This window comes from Indicator indicator, chromosome 11 (assembly GCF_027791375.1).
Source record: "Indicator indicator isolate 239-I01 chromosome 11, UM_Iind_1.1, whole genome shotgun sequence".
NCBI lineage: Eukaryota > Metazoa > Chordata > Aves > Piciformes > Indicatoridae > Indicator > Indicator indicator.
The window spans coordinates 6,324,689-6,347,066 of NC_072020.1; the positions used below are offsets into that span (position 1 = coordinate 6,324,689).

Genomic DNA, 22,378 nt, shown 5'->3' on the forward strand with positions numbered 1-22,378 from the left:
ATAAACCTCTCTAAATTACCACTTTTAGGAATTAATTATTTTAAGAGCAAAGCTGTTCTATATATTATTGCATTCATTTTTGAAGTACATTTAAACACAAAAAGACCCCTTAAAACAAGCTGCTACAAAGACAAAGCTTAATGATACTGGTGAATTAACCATGTTCTTCTTCAGCTGTGACATGATTCTCTTCCTAGCTCTACCTACAGAACTCACTCAAGAGCTTCAAATACTGGAAAACAAAAGCTGTTCTTCATCTGATGATAAAACTTTAAAAGAAAGAATTAAGCCAAATGTTTGCCTACTTGACTATGAACTGATGATAAAAAGTAGCAGACTGAAAGTATGTCCCTCTTTGTTTCTTTAGAGTAATTCATGTGAAGTTTAGTAACCTTCCAGCTGCTTACAAAAAAAAATCAAGTATGAATAGTGTAAGGCCAAGGACAGATGAATGCTGAAGAGAATAAATCCACCCATTAGAAAGTTAACACAGTTCCTAATACTCACAGGGGGCAAACCCAACTCAATCATACAGATGTGGAAAAAGTACTCAGTGCAATACTGAACCACTACAGAAGTGATACAGACCATAATCTACAGTGGCATGGACCAAGATTATGATTTTTTTTAAAGACTATAAAGAAGACTATTTCCTCTTCAGAGTTCCCTTCTGAGTCTGTCTCACAAGACAGTGATTAGTCCAGTTGCAGCCCTGAAGTCATAGTCTGAGAATGTCTTCAAAGGTTTCTCTAAGTAAAATTGTCTTCTGTGGTCAGATGATTTCTTGAATAAAAAGGGGGAAAACCCCAGAAAATAAAAATGGCTTCAATTGTGACTGGTGTTAGTATTTCTTTGGAAAGACTTTTGGTTATATATTAACTGAAAAAATCACCCCTCTCAGATTTTTCCTCTATGAGAGATATCCCCTTGAGGCACAAAAGCAATTTGAACACGACTTAGAGATTCTGGTGGAAAACTTTATTAGTGATAATAATAGCATCAAGTACTTGATCTGTATTCGTTTGCTTTCTCTTGGGTTCTAAAGACCTTGAGTCTGGCATTCTGTCATTCCTGTCAGATGAGAAGGAAAATAACTGGAAAACCAATTACAGCTGTTATTTTACTTCTCTTTTTTAATTACCATTGAAAGATCACCCATGAGAGAGAATGATTTTCATGTGAATTCTCTTTATTTCCCATAAGGAAGTTTTGGGTTGGGTTTTTGTTTGTCTGTTGTTTGGGGCTTTTTTTTTTTTTAATTAAGTAAGGGTGAGGCTCTCCCTCCCTGGAAGTGTTCATGGCCAAGTGGGATGAGGCCTTGAGCAATCTAGTCTAGTGGAAGGCATCCCTGCCCATGACATGGGGATTGCAACTAGATGATATTTGAGGTCCTTTCCAACACAAACCCACTCTATGAAACTATGAACTTATTTATGGAATAGGTGCTGGAGCATGTCCAGAGAAAGGCAATGAGGCTCATGAAGCACCTGGAGCATGACCTAGGGAGAGCATCTGAGGGAGCTGGGATTGTTCAGTCTGGAGAGGAGGAGGCCGAAGGGAGACTCATCACTCTCTACAACTGCCTGAGGGTAAGCTGAGCGAGGAGGGGGTAGCCTCTTCTCCTTGGTGTCAAGGGGTCACAAGCTGAGCCAGAGGAGGTTTAAGACAGATGTTAGGAAACGTTTCTTCACAGAGATGGTTATCAAACACTGGAATGGTCTGCCCAGGGCAGTGGTGTTTAAGCAGCATATGGACCTGGAGGTTAGGGACATGGTTTAGTGTTGACCCTTCACTGCTGGGTCAAGGGTTGGACTGGATGATCCTCGAGGTCTATTCCAATCAGATGTATTCTATGTGATTCTGTGAACTCAAGATGACAGTCTGCAACACAGCTTGCTCTTTCCTTAGATGGAAAATATGAAAAGGCAGATAATCAAAGCCTTTCTGTCAGCCTGTTTTCATGGAGGTATGTAGCAGTGTGCTCTTACTTAAACAAGTGAAGAGGGAAACTAAGAAAAGCTTTGCTGATGAAAGAAGGGGAGGTAACTAAATAGGTATCAGCAGGAGTTGTCTGAAGGCTAAAAGAAGAATCCAAAGTCTCTAAACACATGGTAATTTTGCAAAAGTAAAGCAAGTAAAAGAATATATATGCTGAATGCAGGAGTTACGGAACATTTACTACAAACTATTGAAAAAACAGTGAGAACTTTCCATCCTCTCTCAACACATCTACACATCTACACGTCTTTTTACATGTAAAGAACAATAGCTTTGCAAAACAAAAAATAAACTCTCAACTACCTTATCCTGTTTTTTGTATCAAATACAACAAAAATCACATGCCTGATGCTGAAGCAGTGCACTAATAGCTATCCATTTGGAAACGGCTGCAGGTGAAATGAGCCTGCTCATTGTAAGCTACTACTGGTTTTAATAGCTCTGGCTTTTAAAAAGCATGAAAGCAACATCAAAACTGCTTAAAGACTTCAAGATACAACTAAATTACAAACACAACTAATAACTGCATCCCTCCTGATTGTTTTCATGTTCATCTCTCATACTTCAGTACATCTTCTGCTGTAGCTACCTCAGGATATCAAACACATTTAAAATATTAACTCCACCACTGAAGAAAAGAAAAACACCACACCCCCAAAACCAAAAAACCCTAAACACCAGAAACCAACCAACCCACACAAACACCTGAGTGTAGGTGAATGAGAGGAAAAGGCCACCATTTTTGAAACTTTTGTTTCTACACTGTATTTTAAAACTACATTCATTACAAAAATGAAAGTTAAAGAATTTCTTAGCTGGCTTCATTTAAAAGCTAAAAAGTTAAAAATGCTGAACAGTCACAACTGAGAAGAAATAAAACATGCAGGCAGAGGAAACAGTTATATTTCTTTGTGCCCAAGTTACGTGCCAAAAACATCGCAATGCAAGTGATCCAGATGCAGAGAGCATCACACATGGACAGCTTAAATTTTGATAGTTGCCTGGTGTTTTGTCAACATTTTCCTCTGTCTTCTTTTCCTGGCTTTCCTGAACTTCTAAGTCCTCCTCAGGTGGGTGGATTATTACTGAAGGAATATCATCACTGGCAGGTGACACCAGCAATTCCTTGCCCTGAAGTGGACTTGGCTGGGCACTTGTGGTTGGCGGGTGGCTGCACATAGGACTGGAGGGTGGTGTGTTGTGAGGGGTAGTTACGGGGGTTGTATGCCTTGAGGTTGCCGGGGTTCCAGCTCTTGAAGAAGGAAGAAGGTAATTGAGAAGAAGTGACAAACGGTTTTCTCCTCTCAGGGAAATATTTGAGGCAGAGAGACCTGTTCGCAAAGAGTGGCGGGAGGCTGAAAGGCCTTCCCCTGAGATAAAACAAATGAAACACCATGAGGCTTGCAACAGGGATACACTAGAAAAACATGAAATGTAGACACAAATATGCATTAACAATTTACATAGTAAATTGCAAGCTTTCCAGGACAAGTGTCATACTCATGCAAGTAAGAAAAGAGATGAGAGCAAATCTGATTTCACACTAGGAAAGTCAGAAATTACCAATGAGTACAGATTAGAATGGCAAAAACATGTGGGAGAAGACATTATCTTTAAGTCAATAAGAACTGTTAATATAACACAAACCAAAACCAAACCCTAAAACACATCATCAAACTCAACAACAACAAAAAAGGTTAAAGTTTTATCTCTTAAAACAGACCCCTAAACTTTCCTAAAATGTCTTATTCCAAATTGCTGCTAACCTCAATGCCATTCAAAAAATACATTAAAAAAAGCATTAGCAGCCAAAGTCACTACAAGACTTCAGAGTTAAATGTACCCATCATATACAAAGAATAGTTTACTTTTACATAAAAATATTTCTAAACGAACATGATCAAACATATCTAATTGTGCCAAATTCAGTCTTGTTTTCATAGGAAGTTTCCTGGCCAGCTGTAATCTCAATATACATTTTTGAAGAGGGCCAAGGATGAGATACATAGTTCCTTTTCCATTTCTTCTTGATGTGACTTATCAATTATCCCCACTTGACTAAAACCAAATGCATTTCTCCAAAATCCATGTAACTTTTCTTGCCCTATCCAGTTTCAATCCATTACTAATTTAATAAATAAAGAACATAATCTTTGTCATGGTTCCCTCAGATTTATGTTTGTAATGGACTTCAGATCCTTCTTAAGCAGGAAGGGAGACTGTCTATCCTCATATCAGCACTTCCATTGGAAGGTTTAGTGATACCATTCCTTCTGTTTATCATAAACACTTTTCCTGAGTGTCCTTGAGTACTGAAAACTTCTCCTACAATTCCTGAAATTAAAAGTGCCCTGGTTTTCACATACCATGCCATCAAGTGAGGAAATGGCAAACTAGACACATTTAGTCTTGCATTTATACGAGGCACACAGGCATCGATACTTTGAATACTCTTAGAACCATTTACAAAGGAGGCACATAAAGTATGCCTAGGTAAAGGTCAATCTTGAGTCCCCCCTCAATGGGAGAGTGTATTCTACAGATGTAAATTTGATTAAAAACAAAAGCTTCAAACATCAACTATTAAAACTGCAGTAAAGATAAGAGGACCAGCAAAACAAACTGGTTTTGTCTGTATCAATCACTACTGTAATAACTAGACTTCTGTCAGCGTACCTGTGATAAATCATGAAAATAAGATATCCTAACACACACAGGTGCAAAAAGGAGCCTAAAAAGTATTATGCACATATGGATGTTTGGTTTACCTATTTATTAGAGGGTAACCATAGGATTATAAAGACAAAGTAAAAATCGGTAAACACTGGCAGAACGTTCATCGGATTACATTGGTTTCTTGTTTCAGCATATATCCCATACTCTGTTCTAGGAACAGCGTTAAGAGAAAAAAAAACCTACACTGAAAATTGGAAGTGATACATGAAAAGTAATGGACAAGCAAGAAAACTCAAATATAAAATGTTCAAAATTACAATTGGTGATACAAGTGTTCTGGGATTGGTAAAAACCAAGTGAATTTTTGGTGTTTGCTAAACAAAACAATAAAGTTAGGAGTTATGCTCTTGTATAAATTAATTGTATTTTCATTCTAGGGCAAAAAAAAATAAGAAAATCAATCATTCTGAAGCAATCTGGGCAATATTTCAGCATACATCACATATTCACTAGCTAACAAAAAATATCAGCAAGCTTGGAATCTCCTGGAGAATGCTCCAAGTATGCATCAACTGAGAGCTCCCATCATGCATTATCCAGCAAGTAGAACAAGTGTTCTAAGCAATAAGACATCTTCCAAGACAGGACAGGAACTTCACTTCAAGAAGTGATTCATCAAATCAGTACTATGTTTTCACTAGACTAAACAATTTCAGTTGAAATTGAAAAGCAAAAAACAAAGATCAGAGACAAAAAGAGAGATCATAAGAACTAAAAATAACAGTATGCTGCTCTGCAGTATACATTGCTATTTGGACTTTAGAACTGGATGTCTAGAGTGAATGCATTGATACTGCAGAATATTTTCAGGAATTGGTTCAACAAAAGATGTAGCACAACCTATAAAAACATCAAAGATACCTTTCTTGGAACTGTTTGTTTTTTATAGCCCTCTCTACAAAACAATGTAAAGCTTAAAGTATTTTCTTCACCATTAGCATAATATGATTAGAAAGTCACTAAGATAACTACACTGGATTAAAACACAGAACTGTCAGTGTTACTGACCTCATAACATGACTAAAGTAAATCTCTAGTATAAAGACTGAATAAACAAGCAGGATTCATATGACAAACACATAAAGCTATGCCATGATGCTGAAATTCCTCAAACATTGCACATTTTATGCAAGCATATCCTAAAAAACATTAGGGCCAACATAGGTCTGTCTCAGTAGGTCAAAACAGTAACACATGCCATGTATGCAAGAAGGAGTAGAATGTTTGAGTAAATTCAAACATACACAGAAACATCATCCACAGCTACACATATAGCACACACTGTTATCATTAGTTCTCCGCTTTATCAAGAAGGAAACACTTATCTGCTATTATCAGTCGAATTTTCCTTCATCTCCCAGTGAGAACATTATTTAACAGGTTAGAAGAAACTGGATGCTACAACTTATCTCACCGTTTCGTTCAAGCAAGTGAGGGTCAGAATGTTTCTTGCCTATATCTGCAAAAGACCGAACCAGGGGAATCCGATTGCTGAATTTTTTCTCATTCTGATGATGGTGCCTCTTTAGAAGGGCCTCTCTCACATTCTCTCTTATGGATTCATCCAGCTGGCCAGAAGCAATCATGTTGTCCAAAACCATATCTAAAAAACAACAAAAAAGAAATTTTAATTATATATATATATATATATCTACCTCTCTATACTCCACATCTATGTTTCGTATGCATATCTATACTCCATATCTATGTTTCATATATATTTCATTTCAACAGTGACTTCCTCTCAAGAAAAAGCATCTATGTACTCAATAACCCTCCACTGAAGTGAAGAACTCTCCACACAACAGCAGAAACACAAGAAACAGATCTCAGACAGTCTTAATCCAGTGTTGCCCATTTTGGAAGTATACAACTACACAAAAATAGAAGTCTCATTCTATAGAGATTAATTTTCTAACTCCTCAGTCACCTTCAGATGCCCCAAATTCCTGAAGCTAACAAACTTCATGCAATGAATATGCTTTAGAAGATACTTCCTAAGTATTGCATCATCTAAAACTACTCAATCAGTTGTCAAACAACACCAAGTTTCAAAAGAGCATCTCATTAGTGTGCTCACACCAGGAAAAAGTTTGTGATCTAGGAAAGTATCTGCTGTGATTTCTTTGCTGCCTTTTTTAAAACAAACAAAAATATTTTTAAAAAGCCCAAAATCTGCACAAATCAACATGAACCTGTGACAACTTCAAAAGTATATTTTGCCAGTCTTGACCGATACATTGAGAACCTAACTGTACTGGTAAACTGCAATTACATAGAACTTTTCACAATGAAAAAATTATGGCTCAGAATACCTAACAGACAGAACTACATGCAACAAAGTCTCTGTCAGTACAGCAGTCTCCTTGACTAGGAACACACAGGCTTTTCTTATAGCTTCTCAAAAGGAAACATGCCACCCTCTTCTCTCCCTCCTGTTTTGGGGGAGAACGAAGAATAGCTACTAAGTATTCCTGGGTCATAAAACAAGACAACACATTTGTATCCCAAAGATTGTTATCCTACCTACTTTTGTTGTGGCACCTAAAATTAACCTGAAACAAAATTCCTGCATTCTCTTAATGCATCCTAGTTCCCACTAAAATACCTGCTATTCCAAGACTGCTGTTCACAGAGATTTTTTTTTTTTAAATGTACTAAGATTATTAACACATTCAACTGTTAAAAATTGTAAACCAAAAGATTATTTTTACAAACTATCTACTGAACATTCTTGCTCAGTAAGTGAGGAAAAACAGGAAGGGAATACTAATTCCCTGAGTGAATTTCAAAGATTTGAAAACAAAACAAGAAAACATTTCCAGCACTGCCAAAAGTTTTTCATGTCTAAACAGCTGGTCTTTCACAAGCATGTTGGTCAGCCCAAAGCCTAACATAATTCCTCATAAAGAATTCCACTGTGTGGTACCTATCGCAAAAAATATCAAGAAGATTATGTGAAATTAGTTCAAAGGCATTCAAGCTAAGCATATGCGTGTGTATACATACATACAGAGGAAATATCTACATATACAGGTGGAAGAGTCGTCAAAGATGGTTTGATAGCATCCAAAATGACCATGTGGACAACATGGACAAAATTTATTTCCACTCATCTCTTACAAAGGTGAAAAAAGAATACCTGGTGTTTAACCATCAACTGCACTAATGGCATCAAGTTAACATCAGCCAAGTTATGATTAATAATTATAGTATTAAAGTGCATAAATTAAGTCCTAAAATGTTCTGGTCAGATATTTATATTTCATCTGTAAAAACAACGAACACATTCACAGATTAGAACATAAAGGCAAATTCTGGACCTCATCCTCAGATATGTAAAGGAGGTCCTACTCATCCAGTGTAGTTCCTTGTCAGTGAAGTTAGGATCAGCTCTTAGCAGCTAGATGAAGAAAACTGCAGTAAGCATGCACACCATCAAAAACATCAAGTTAGCTACAAATTTAGGAATAAAGTATATTTTTAAAAGTGTTGGTGCAACCTGCTATCTCATCTAGTGTGTTTGCTCTCATGTCCAACATGACCGTCCCATTGAGAATACAGCTTCGCAGTTCAAAGAGACTGTGCAGGGACAGAGTTGCTACGTAAGGCTTGCTCCATCGATCACCACCATCTTCAACATCCTCTTCAAATTTCAGCCACCTGAAATGCATACACTTGCATATCGTTACATTTCTCCTGGAAGACCATTTGGAAATCAATCTCATTCCTCCCTGTGGCTTCTGTATGACACAGAACAGGAAATCTAATCAGCTCATACCAGCTTTCATTTTCTCAGACAACAAAACTGACAGTCACATTTTTATCCCACCCAGCTGTTTTAGTTTTATCAATTTTGTTTCTTTTGGTTTGAGCAATACCTGTCTAGTCATGGGTTCCTGTGAACAGTGTGGGATTGTGCCTTGTCACTTGATTTGCATATCTCAATTTAATCAGTACATTAGCATTACAAAGCTGTCTGAAACACATCGTGTACCATGTTCAGGTCTTCTACAGTGCCAAGACAGACAAGCTAGGTAATACTAATACGTGTAACTATAAACTGATCTTGATTCTGATTCACTGGCATTATGTAAACTAAACTTCTGCAAAAGCAGGCATGCCATAAAGTAATTAGAAGTACTGAATGCAGAAATATTTATGATGACTATGCAAAAGCAAGTAACGTAACCAGTGTGGGCCAAAAGTAATCATGGCATCCTGTAACATTCATGCATGCCATTTGTAAAAAATTCATCAAATACTACCTAAAAAGAATAGATGTAAGTATCCAATTTTCATGACATTTGAGCACAAAATCCTGACATTAACATATTAGCAATAATAGAGCAAAGATATTTCCAAGATAGCAAATACTGTGTTCCGTGGCTGAACACCTGTATTGTTGTTCACAATGCTTGGCATGACCAGTTTTAGCAAGTCAACACCATACTTGAGAAACTATATTGATTCTTCCAAAGTTGGATAAGCATTAAAAAAAAATATTGGATTTGGTGAGCAAGAACTGAGTAACCAGTAGAGCTCAGGAAAATTCTAACTTAGACTTGGTTTGCAGTTCTTTGAAATAAAATCACTAGAAGATATACCTTGAAACAACCTACTTGTTAAGCATACCTAGCTGTTTCTTTCCATTCATATTCTTCTCCATCCCTGAAGCAAAGTTCATCCATTTCAGTAAAGAGATCATGGGGAATGTGTTCATCATCATCTTCAGTACCCAAGATGAACTGCACTCGTTGGGATGGAGTATCTTGGAAAGGAAAAAATGGAGCAAAAGTATTCATACTTCTATTATGCATGAAACACCACATCACAATTAAACCTTCTGCTCTCAGAAATATGCAACACAGCATCCTCTTCAAGACAGATGAGAAAGAAATGTTCATGTTTCTTTTGTTCAAAAGGAGATCCTTTGAAATTTTGTTTTTTCTTTCTGAAAACATCACATCTGGAAATTTATGCTCATGCAATGCAATTAAATATTTTTAGTTCTTCTATAGGTTAACAATATGAAAATAGCAACAGCAAAGTTGGCTAAGAAGTTAAAATTAATATAGCAAAGGGCTGAAAACTTATTTTCAAATCTGAGTACAAAATAAATTATACCATCATGACACAGACACTCATTAAAGGAGGAAAGAACACCATTTGATAGAAACAAATAGCCTGACTGCCCTAAGTAATAGTCTAAGATGCTAAATAGCTGGCTTTTTGTTTGCTCTTGCAGGATTTTTGTTGATGTTTTGGGTTTTGTTGTTTGTTTTGCAAGTACCCAGACACTAATATTCTCAAAGCAATAGATTTTTCAACAACAACAAAAAAAAAAACTATTCACCTTCTCATTGCATGGATGGAGCACTGTATAGAAATTAGCACAGGAAAGTAGTAATTACATAGCTAAAATGCTCAGGAAGTATTTTAACTTCTCATAGTATAATGCTCAGTTGGCCAGGTTCAGTAATAACTCAAAACAAAATTTAACTATTTTTGTTGCTCAAATATCAGCAGCAGACTTTACTGTTATGAACAAAACTTAAAAAATTATTTATACACATGGTTTGAGAGCTTTTTAACATCTATGTAAAGGTCATGTTTCAACTCAAGGGAGAGCTTTCAAATTACAATGGTTCAACAACGTTATCTCAAAGAAGGCTGAAGATAGAAAAATTCAGGTAGATCTCAATTTCAAAATTTTTACTTGGTTCACCAATACATCACTCTCACATATGCTTGATCTGAATGTACAACTGTATACTGCAACTGCAGAAGAATATCTTCTAGATTTAGACATGAGATCAGAATTTTGCTCTTGCACTGTTGTTCTGGCATGTATAATTGTCCAATAACATAAATCTGAAATGAGCTCTTGGGCACAAACAACATCTGCTATCAATGAATACCTACAGCAGATTATTGTCCCAAAAGCAACATATCCCCAGGAATCCTGCCATATCCTGTGTACCCAGGATAAAGGAGTAACCACAAGAGAGAAGCGAATTTCTACCTACTGAATATTACTTGCTGCTTCAGAACCTGTACAGCAAAACTCTACAAACATAAAACCAAATGATAATAATTTATATGTAGGAAGGCAAGTTTTGAAGATGAATGATACAAACAACTGTAAGAGATTGGTAAAAACAGGCTTGTGAAAAGTACTCCCATTTGAAAATTCCTCTGCTTCAGAGAACTGGCCCCATGTAGAACATTATTCTAGTAACAGAAGGGTGAAGAGTGTCCATGCTTAAAGTGAAACTCTCCACCAGAACTTTCCCATTCATTACAGCCTAGGAAAAAAAGTGGATTTGCAGTCTTGTGGGAAAAAATGCTAAGAGTAATTTCATTTTAGAGCATGACACAAAGACAAGAGGCAGGTTGGAGGTAAGGGGCAATGTCTGATCCTAATCTAAACCCCAGAAGGCAATGTAATTCCTTTATCACTTCTAAGAGACAGCAAAAATGTTAATGGTTCATTGATCAAATTACCATGGCAAATGCTGCTTCACAGCTCAATTTCCAACATTTTGCTTGCTACAGGAAGAGTTATACAATGCTATGCAACCTGAAAAAGGTGTCTCATGTAAATCATAAAAATGTTTATGCTGCAGGCAAGTATTACAAAGCTCTAGTCCAACCTATTCATTGTAGGCCACTGAATGTTCACATACAAACCTGGATGAAGTCCAACAACTTACGATTTAGATAAAACATGACCACAAAACCCTTGCCCAATTCTATATTAAAAAAAGAGATATAAATTACAGTGAAAGCAAACAGCACAAACCAGTAAGCACAGTAGCTACTACATGTTTCTTTTCAAGAGACACACTGAACTTACACAACAGATTTCTTACCATATGATGGAGATTCTCGACCATCCTCTCTGTCAGTTTCTTTTTCTTTTTTTCTCCTGTGATGCCTGTGCCCACGATGCCTATGTCGTCGACGACCTTGCTTTCCAAAGGGGACATGAACTCCAATATACACAGCTCTGTGGCCTTTTCAAGAAAGTTTGATAGGAAATAATTAGACTGAAACCCACTTCCTGTCAAAACTGAGAGTGCTAGTCAAAAAGACAACGAGTTCAACAAAGAAATTTAAAAGCACTCGGCAAAACTACCTTTAGTGAAGCAGTATTACTATTTCCTTTCTGTCCTTCCCAGGTGTCAAGAAACTAATGCTATACTCATTACCCTGAGAAATTTGGTAAGAATATGGCCCAATTTAAGAACTCGGTTGTGAAATAACTAACACAGTCACACAAGCTTGACCTGTAACAATGAATGAAGCTACATGATAAATACCAGGGCAAGGCAGAGAAATTATGTGATACTTACTCCTCGTTTGCAGGGATCCAAATAAGGACAGTTGTTACACTGTCAAGAGGTAATCTAGTTCAGTTAATGAATTTTATTAAGAAATTGCTCATTGTTTAGGGTCTGCAGTGAGTATTCTCTGCTTGAATGAACTGCCAGTATTTCCTCAAGTACCATGTGACACACCTAGGTGAACCCGATGTTCAATTATACAAATTAATTTTGCATCAGTTTAGGAGCATAAAGGAACTTATATTTGGAAGCATATGCCAAAACATCAAATAACTTACAAAGAAGGTTGGGGAAGGGTGTTTCTATTCTAGAACTTTTTAATATGTGTAGGTAGCACACGCACAGATTAACACACACTACTCTTTAAAACATGTACACTCTCAACGCTGTTTTTCCCTTTCACATTAAGACAATACCTCCATCAACAACGTGGAAAAAGAAATCAATCCATCAGTCAGTGTTATGAACATATTACTACCATGTCTGCTGTAATGGAATTAGCATTTCAATTCCTTTTGAAACAAACAATCTCAGGAAAAGAAACATTAACTACAAGCCTAGAGGTTAACACTAAATATTTGTTTCATACTGCACAAGAGTTATTACAGAAGACTGGCGTGAACAAAAGGAAAAGGAAGTGGTTTTCCAGCTCTTAGAGAGTTGCAAATTCAGCAGATTTATAGAATACATGAAGTCCTAGGAGCTATGGCTGTAAACATGCATACATGTACAAGTGATTATAGCACATGCACCCACACTAGAATAAGGATGCTGAAAAATACTGGCAATTACAAAGCTTTCAAAGAATAGAAAGTGGCAGTATATAAAACTTATTTTCCAAGAAAAGCCAAAAAGATCAAAAAACCCCACTTTTTAAAGCAGTGGTTTTTACAGTGCTACCAAAGGAAAAAGACTAAGCAAAAAAATCAGCAACAATGCACAAGCAAGTTCAATGTTTAATTTGGCCAAGGTTCCTTTTCTTATTGTAAGACCTGATTCTTGACAGATTCCAAACACTAGTTGTAATTAGAGTCGACTGATTGGCACTGCTACCAAATCTGAAATCAAGCACACTAAAAGCTATTTGTTTCCATGAAAGAGTGGAAAACAGATTAATTTGTTGAAGCATTCATTAGTCCTATTTATACATAGAGAGAGACTTTTCTTTCCTGAGTTTCTTCTAGCAATAACACCCAGCCCCTGCTGGGCAGCCTGAACTCCACCACACATGACTATACCAGGTGCAAGGCAATTCCCAGAGATTTAGTGCAAAAGTGACCCCTAACCATAAATGAACATGCTTGACAGAATACAACTAGGTGGCACCACTAACAATGATCATGTTCTTGATGTCATTGCAATACAAAAATCTTATGCTACAGTGCTCACAGACAGCTGCATTGCTCACCACACCCCACTCAAAACTGCCTGTAACAACCAAGTGACCTATCACTCACTGCAAATGCTGTTATCATCCTGTAAGGATTCTTTAGATTTTATATATTTAATTAGTAAGTATTAAACTATAGTTACACATATAGTTAAGCATTTTTATTCATTGTTAGGAAAAAATACTTCAGGGGGGAGGAACTAGAAAAAAAAAAAAAGAGGTAAACTCAACCATTTCTAGTAACAGAACATGTTATAATATCAGCTTTTTTAAACATTCATAACAAGCCCCTTTTAAGCAAATGTTTTGATCATTGCACAAAAATCCTCCTGGTGATTACTTTCTAGAAAGTTTTGGGAATTTGAAAATGCTGAAGATTCTACTTGCTGAAAAATTAGGACTGTTATGCTTTTCCCGTAAGTGAAAACAAAAAACCCACATTGCTTCCTGCACTAAAGAACAACTAAAAATGCAATACAAATTTTTCAAGAGCCCCCATCCTAAACAATTCACCCCATTGTTGCAAAAAATGTTACATGCTAATGTGATTAGTTCCATCATCAAAGACCATCTTGTTGCATGGAGATGAAGGAACAAAAGGAAGAGGTTTGTCCTTTAAAAAAAAAAAAAAATACAGCCTGATTTTTTTTCCAGTAAAATTTGGAGAAGAGCAGTATGTGGGATACAGACATGTAAAAATTTAGGTTAAATAGAACTAAAATAAGCACCAAACTCAAAATGTTTTTTTAAACAACCTGTTGACCACAGCAAATTGCTTTTCTACTCAAAATGAACTGACCTTCTGGCTATCACTATGTCCACATGCCTCACAGCTGCTTCAAGGCAGACTGAATAAGCACTGCCAACTTAGTCCTCAACAGGGCAGTCAATACACAACCTGCAACATTCAATATTACATCCTACTCCAGAAGGAGAGTTTAAAAAAAGAGCTTCTTGCCATCCTAACCAATTAGGGTACCACAAAGACAGAGGAATGGGCTAGCAATGGGCTGTCCTACTATACAGATCACACAGCCCACAAACAACTATTGTGCAAATGGCTATTTACTCATGTGGACACTGTCCTACTGGCAAATCTGAAACCCTAACCCAAACCTTCTCTATATGCAACTTCTGTATATGCAAAGTGATCAGACTGCTACACCTGCAAGTGTATTTTGGGACCAAAACTGATGAGCAAAAGGATTTTCAGAAATTATTCAATAAAATGCAGCATTATCCAATGTAACTTTACTAGAATAACCTCAAGAAAGACCTTGAGGTTTGAAAGGAACCTCTGAAATTTTTTTGTTCTTTTTTTGGAGCTAGAACATGAGTTGGGAGTCCAACAGACTAGCCAAGAAAAGTTTGGCTATTGCAAACAGCAGTTCATCACCACACTAAACAGACCCTTGCTTAGCATCCACAAATACTCAAAGATATTAACCTAGAAAATCCAAAACTACTGCTGTTAACTGTACTGCTACAGTTACCCAAAACCATGTTGCAGGTATATTCAAACCCAAAACAGCACAAAAAGGCATAATAAAAGCTGAACAAGCTTAACATTAATTCTAACTCAACAAAGCAAAGCACTGAGAAGTCCTCTAAAACTACCAACAGCTGTACTGGGTACATCTCTGATCCTTTAGGTGTCATTATTCACAAAGGAGATGCACAAAGAATTACTTACCATTAAAACCAAACCAAAACACCAACACAGCTATTTTTCCCCCTTCATTCTTAGTGAATTGGGGTCACCCAGGCCAGGAGGAAAAAATAAATAAGTAAAAGCCTGAGAGACAGGTAACTTAGTAACAATGGGGGGAAAATTAAGTCAGAGAAAGGTTGAAATTTGTAGCAGCAGTGCTATTTCTGAAAGGAACACAACCATTTCATTGAATATGGTTTTTAAAAGCTTGAAAGGTACACTTGTGACCTTGAGTGCTTTATTCACACAAACATCTGTACCACAGTACTACTCTCAAGCAAAGCTTATTACAGAACTACTTTAAACCAATAATCAACAGAATTAATAGACTGCCAATACTAAATTTGGTAGCACAAAGCCCAAAAGCTAATTGTTCATTTTAATCTAACATGTCTTTATCCAAGCTTAGCTGTTCAAATCCACCAGAGTATTTACTACTTAAGGTTATTATCAGCATGAAACAAACTGAAATATTGGGAGCTTGATACATGTTTCTCAATCAAATGGCTGGTCTTACTCCAAAGGTCAGTTTTATTGAGTCCTATAAAACTGACAGAATAGAAAATGCCCTGTTTTAAGTTCTCTCATTTCTCCTCAGAGTCCCTAAGAAAATAGTAATAGAAGACTTCTAAGTCCTGAGAGAGATCAAAACCATGTATCCAAAACAGTGCAGGGTCCTGCATCTGAGGAGGAATAACAGCAGGCACCAGTACAGGTTAGGGGTTGCCCTGCTGGAAATCAGCTCCATGGAGGAAGACTCTGGAGTCCTAGTGGACAGCAAGTACTCCATGGGACAGCAATGTGCCCTTGTGGTCGAGAGGGCCAATGGTACCCTGGGGTGAATCAAGGAAAGTGTGTTCAGCAGACCTAGGGAGGTTCTTTGCCCTCTCTATTCTGTCCTGGTGAGACCACACCTGGAATATTGTGCCCAGTTTTGAGTTCCCCAATTCAAGAGAGACAGTGAACTGTTGAAGGGAGTCCAATGGAGAGCCACGAGGATGATCAGGGGACTTGAGCTCTCCCCTGTGAAGACAGACTGAGAGACCTGGGGCTGTTTAGTCTGGAGAAGAGAAGACTGAGAGGGTCTCTCATCAGTGTGTATAAATTATCTGAGGGGTGGGTATCAAGTGGAGGGGGCCAGGCTCTTTTCAGTGGTGCACAGTAATAAGACAAGGAACAATGGGTTCAAACTCGAACATCGAAAGTTTCACCTCAACATGAGGAGAAACTTCTTTCCAGTGAGGGTGACAGAGCACTGGAACAGACTGCCCAGGGAGGTTGTGGAGTCTCCTTCTCTGGAGACTTTCAAAACCCACCTGGATGCATTCCTGTGTGGACTACCCTAAGTGATCCTGCTTTTGGCAGTGGGATTGGACTCAATCTCTGGAGGTCCATTCCAACCACTAACATTCTGTGATAGAAGCAGTAAATGCCAGATTTCTCATTATACACAGAAATAACTATTTTCTGACTTAAAACCAGATATGAGTTGGCAATGGTAGTCTTAAGAGAAAAATGCAGTGAATATTTCTGTTTAACACAACCAACAATGTTCAAGAAGGCACTAGGGGTCATTAGACATGAAGGTAGTAATGGTAAGAGGCAAAGCTTAGTGTCAGCTGAGAGAGTTACAGAGGGATTCTGGCCCATACCAGGTCTTTGTGGCCCACTGCCAGCACTGATCTCCCTCAACTAGGAAAGAAGCCAGTACTTGGTACTTGTGCCAGCTGCCCTTGCATTATACATCCAAGTCAGACCAGCTCAGACCATAGCTGGGCCACATGTTTTATCTGAGCAGAAGGTTCTTGGGTCAACCCTGCCTTTGCAGCAGAGCTCAGGAAAAAGGATGTATGTAGCAAAGATAAGTTCAAAGAGTTGTTTCTGTTGGAGGGGAGTGAAACCTAGAAATATGCAATTGAAGCAGAAGTATCATTAAGATCAAAGATTAGCCCTTCCTCCACTTAGCGAAGAAACCAATGCTTTCAGCCTTTCATGTACTCCATGTCCCTCTAAGGAGAGGCTTTCACATTCATAACAGCATGCTTGTTAAGTATTTCAAAAGAAACATTTGCAAAGGTCATTTTCCCACTTCATCAAATACATTCTCATTACACATTAGATCACCATCCCTCTCCTAAAAAGCTGCTGAAATGAATCAGCCTGCCCTCAAATGCATCTATTTCCTGAAACGTTAAGATACGAAAAACGTTACAAAGAAAATCTTGCCTCATGTAAGACTTATCCTGAGAAAAACCTCAAACTTTCACACTTCTGTTAGAAAACAAGACACTTTTTCAAATTAAAAAAAAAAAACAACCCACTCCTACTTTAAAAGCTCTGAAACATTAGTTTCCAGTGAATTGTAAATGGAGACATCACCCATTCAGAAATACTTCTGGCAATTTTCTACTTTAAATTTGGCACATAAGAAGGGAGTTTGATTCTGTACAGGTTTGACTCTGTAGAGGTGTGCCAGTTCCCACACAGGAAACTAATTACTTAAGCCTATACTTTTCATAAAGCAACACCCAGACTGTAATATTAAATAGATCTAAATCATTACAAAACCTGTCTTCCAAGAATATTTTTCCTACTTTAAAGCAGAAGAATGTAACACATTAGGTTTACCTAGCATACAACTTATTTTAAACAAACAAAACCAAATCAACCATTTCTAACTACTCATAACACATTTTAACTGCTAAACACAATTCTCAAGTTTTCCACTTAGATGCACAATTTGCTTCCAAAGGAGAAGAAATGCAAGATTATTTCACTTTACCTATTTTTATCAACTAAGATTTACTAAAAAGGAAAGAATAACTGAAAGGATGAATAAGGCTCTAAAAGGTATCAGACACAGTCACTTGAAATGTGAACACTTACTTACACCTGTCACATGATAGCGTGACTGTAGAGTAGCTATTAATCCATCTTAACTCTTCAAAGATGCTTCCTGGATTTAGGCCACAGAAAACCAGTCTACCAAGACAGACTCTTGACCTCAGATTGTTTCTGGAACAAGACTTCTGTTATATGTAAACCCCCTATGCCTGTAACTGGTCTGCTAAGAATAGAAGAATATATCCATTTTCCCTTACACTTATCTAATAAATGTATTCTCAAACCAAGGTGAAAAATAACATTTAAAAAAAAAAAAAAGAATATAGGTCCTGATAACATCAAGCAAACCAAACTAACTCAGATCTAGGAAAGCTTTCCTTAAACATGGTTTGTAACAGAAAATGCCTTTTACAAGATGGTATGAAATATCTTGCCCTACTTTGTTGTTATTCTCACTCAGTGCAACTCAAAGAGTTTGGCATTTAGTTAACATAAGGTGTTCTTTAAAATGTTGTTTTAAGAAGTTATTCCCCTTTCTAGTTCCTCTATAAACTGACATTTGTTATTGCCTTACAGCTTCAGTAAAGAACAGTACATTTATTTAGTACCTATAGAGCCTACCCACTATTACCACTTACCACCTCCACCCATTTCTCTTTCACAGGACAAGAGTTGCAAAACAAGCAGCCTGTGCCTAACCTTTCTAACCTAAACACTGTCAACTCCAGATAGGTACCACACTTTCCCAGCCATCATAAATAGAATGCAGAGCTTGAAACTTCAAGATCTTTTTTCCACTTCAGCATCCAGCCCTCTTTCCATTAATATTTCATCACAAAATTTCCAGAAAAGATGACTATCAAATACTGACCACACCAAGATACCTTTGCTTTAGTATGAGCTGCAAAATTATGCCTTCTACAGCATCAGACTGACCACCATTAGTTTGTACAGGCTTTCAAGCAGTTAAATAATATCTATTCATGATAGTTCTTGAAGGTTTGGCACTTTGTGTTATAGATGAACTAAATTAACAACTTGCTTCCTCTCCTTGAAAATCATTCAACACACACTCCTGGAAAGGTTCCAAATTCCTCAAAGTCCTTTTCAGGTCACCAGGAAAATAAGTTAGAAGACTAGACTGAAACAGCTTTAGGTCCTAAAACACTTAATGCTTTACTGTATGTCTTCCTAAACCTACAAGGCAACATTTACAAGTCAGTAGAGAAAAATTACACTATCCAGAGTCATGCCCCTCTCACTTTGAGACACTTGCACTGGGTGACTACTAAGAGAGAGTCAGAGGTAGCAAAAGGAAAGGTAAGGCTGTATGGCTAAAAGCAAGGTGAGGACAGTGAGGTCTCTTCATCTCCACCTCTGAACAGTTGTGATGTTAACTCGGTTGCTCATGACACAGAAGTCTTGGTTTCATCTCAATTTACTCTTTAGCTGTGGGTAAGACAGGGCTATTTTACATAGTCAGCAATGCAAGCACAGCCTGAATCCCCTGCCCTCCCACCTAGTATGTTTCATAACTACAAGAGAGACAGAGGAAGTTCTCTGGCTGTGTGTTCCCACGTCATTCTTCTGGCTGAGGCACTACAGCTGTTCACGCTGCTGCACAAGACACTACTCCAGCTGAATGCCTGCTTCCCCTTAACCCCTGCCTCCCTGCAAAACACACACTTTTCTTCTGGGTCAACCCCCCAGCAAAAGCAAGAGAGGAAAACGAAGGGGAAGACAGCTTAAACCTGCACTGAAAATTTAACCACAACAACAGACGTGGCAGTGATTTCACCACAGCTCAACCCTATCTAAATGGGCATTGTTGCAGCCTCCACCACTGCACCTCTTAATTTCATATATACACTTCCTTTTTCTGCTCAACACTGGTACACATCCATCTGTGGGGCAAATTGGTTTGGAGTGCTCAGCTGCCAAGATATTTCTTACTACTCTCTGTCGTCAGGACTGCTACATTTTCATCTGCTTAACATACTTAACCAGGCTTATGTGTGGTCAGATAAATAAGTATCAGGTCAAGATGGAAAGCAGTAACAGACTGAAGGGAACAGAGCAAGAGTATGACTGCAACAGCAACAAACAGTTTTAATCACTTAAAACCATCTCTTACACTACAGTGTAAGAAAATGTGACAGAAACCCAAATCAACTTTTCTCAGCTATAAACTAGTGCTATAATGGCTCCCTCGTGTTCAAAAGTGATAACACTACTCTCAGAAACTTAGTGAATATACTGATAGTCTTCCAGCATTATGCAAATGTTAATTAAGTTTCATTATGTTCTATGTAAAAGGTGAATAAATAAGATTTTAACACTAGATCTCCCTAACTTTGCCCTCTGACTTCAAAGAGCATCAATTAAGCTTCACACAAATCTGCTTCCTTTTCAAGTCAGTAAGAAATTGTATTTTGCTATATGAAACTAATTCAAAGCCATTTTTATTGCTAAATGCAGGACCCTGAGTCAAATAATGAAGATTAACAGGATTCCATAATGCTTTACAGAAGCAGACTGCAGGATGTACAGGGAACTGTAAGTACTATTATCTGTTCATATTCTTAGTATGTAAGGTGCATGATGGCACTCACAAGGGTACTCCCTTTCAGAAAATGAAACATCTCCCTCATGACCTTTGTTCCTCAAGCTTTCATTTTGCAGAACTTCATGTTATTCATGCTGAGAAATTACTGACAGGAATCTCTTTTTCACATCTATACAATCCCAGAAGCAAGCTTTCCTTGGAAAGCTTCATAAATATTTCTCTTCAACATTTTTTCCTGTGCCAGATTTTAATAACTGAGTATTTATTAGTGTGCACATTGAGAAAAAAAATGCACAAGTCATCTGCCATTCAGTGGGTTTATTCCTATGATTTTATGATAGCTACAGAATTCTGATCTCTTTTAGTGATACTTGGTTACACTTGAAGGAAAATACATCTTTTATCCTGAGGCAAAAAATATGCATGTTAAGGAAACAGAAAAACACCATAAGCTTACTCTCTAGTTCTTCTTTCTCAAAGTTTGTATTGATAGTAGAGCTAATTTTGCCCATATCCACAACGGCTTCTTCATCATGACCCTGAAGAAAAAAAAAGACAGAAGTTAAAACTAAATAGAATTATTTTTTACATAGATACAATTCTTAAATATAACCTGCAGTTCTGAAGTTGTTTGTCTAAAATAGCACATTTTTTTCACCTCCTAGAAACTGAGAAAAAACATCACTAAAAATCTACCCATGCAGCTCTTCAAGAAAACATTACCATGGATTGAAAGAAAAAGTGTAAAATCAACAGATACACTAAATACCATGCAACTTTTGCAATGCTCTTGAGGTCACTGTATCAACAATCAAGAGACACATTTCAGGAGGGAGAAGGAATTTTACATTCAACAGCAATGAATCTACTTCAATAGACTAATTGGCAGCTTTATGAAATGTTATGAAAGTTAATATTCAGAGACCATGAACCCATTTGCGTAGGGGACAATTCCTGTGTGAGATTTTCCAAAACAAATGAGAAGCTTCTGTGAACCAAAGGTTATACAAAAGGAGTGGCAGAAGAATTGAGTTATACAACTTGGAGGTCTCTCCAAGACCAACAGTTTTAGGAAGATCAAAAACAACTGTTTCACACTCAGGTTTCAGACACATTGTTAACTACACCCCTCTCTAATTCACCTTTTTTTATGCACAAAATTAGAAAATAACAGTTGCAACATGATCTGCTCAGATTCCATTACTACCAAACCCATACCTACTGTATCACAAAAGCACAGCACTGAAAATAGATACAGGCTCAAAAATAAGACTTATGCCCTGAATGTGTCCTCTGTTCACATTTAGCACATCACTACAGCAGATCTTTAAGCTCAATCTTGACAAAAAAAAAAAAAAAAAGCTCAAAACAACTGTGCAGTAGAAAACTGAATCTCATCTCAAACCTTGACATCAAACAAGATTAAAGTTGCCTTTCTCAAAATGTTTACATTCCTTAGAATACAGTTCACTTTTTAACAGCTCACAAATTGCAGCCTCCTGACAGGACTGGTTCTCCACAAAAGGACTGCTGCCTACCCTAAGGGTAAATGCTTTATTTCACATTTAACTATATATTAACAGCAGGCTAACTGCTGTAGAATACTGCCCCTGCTCTTTTCTGCTCCCTTGGGCACACACTTTTCTCCTTAAGTCAGATCTATCTGTCATGAAGGCAGATACAAAGAGCTGAAGCAATGGATTTTTTTTTAACAACTTCTTTAGTTTTCTATTGGATCAGTTCACCAAAGTGACTTTTCTTGCAGCCACATGACAGCTAGATCC

At 37.3% G+C, this 22,378-nt stretch overlaps 1 protein-coding gene across 1 annotated transcript in view; it reads right to left on the minus strand.

Annotated features, from left to right (window-relative positions):
• The window catches only part of SLC4A7 (solute carrier family 4 member 7), a 58,421-nt gene that overhangs the window by 30,300 nt on the left and 5,743 nt on the right, over positions 1 to 22,378 (minus strand). The window contains exons 2-7 of the mRNA XM_054385129.1: positions 21,052 to 21,133; positions 11,610 to 11,753; positions 9,370 to 9,505; positions 8,237 to 8,397; positions 6,149 to 6,337; positions 3,000 to 3,368 (exon numbers count right to left, since the gene is read on the minus strand). Of these exons, the coding sequence (XP_054241104.1) occupies positions 3,000 to 3,368; positions 6,149 to 6,337; positions 8,237 to 8,397; positions 9,370 to 9,505; positions 11,610 to 11,753; positions 21,052 to 21,133 (1,081 nt within the window). The remainder of the gene's footprint in view (positions 1 to 2,999; positions 3,369 to 6,148; positions 6,338 to 8,236; positions 8,398 to 9,369; positions 9,506 to 11,609; positions 11,754 to 21,051; positions 21,134 to 22,378) is intronic.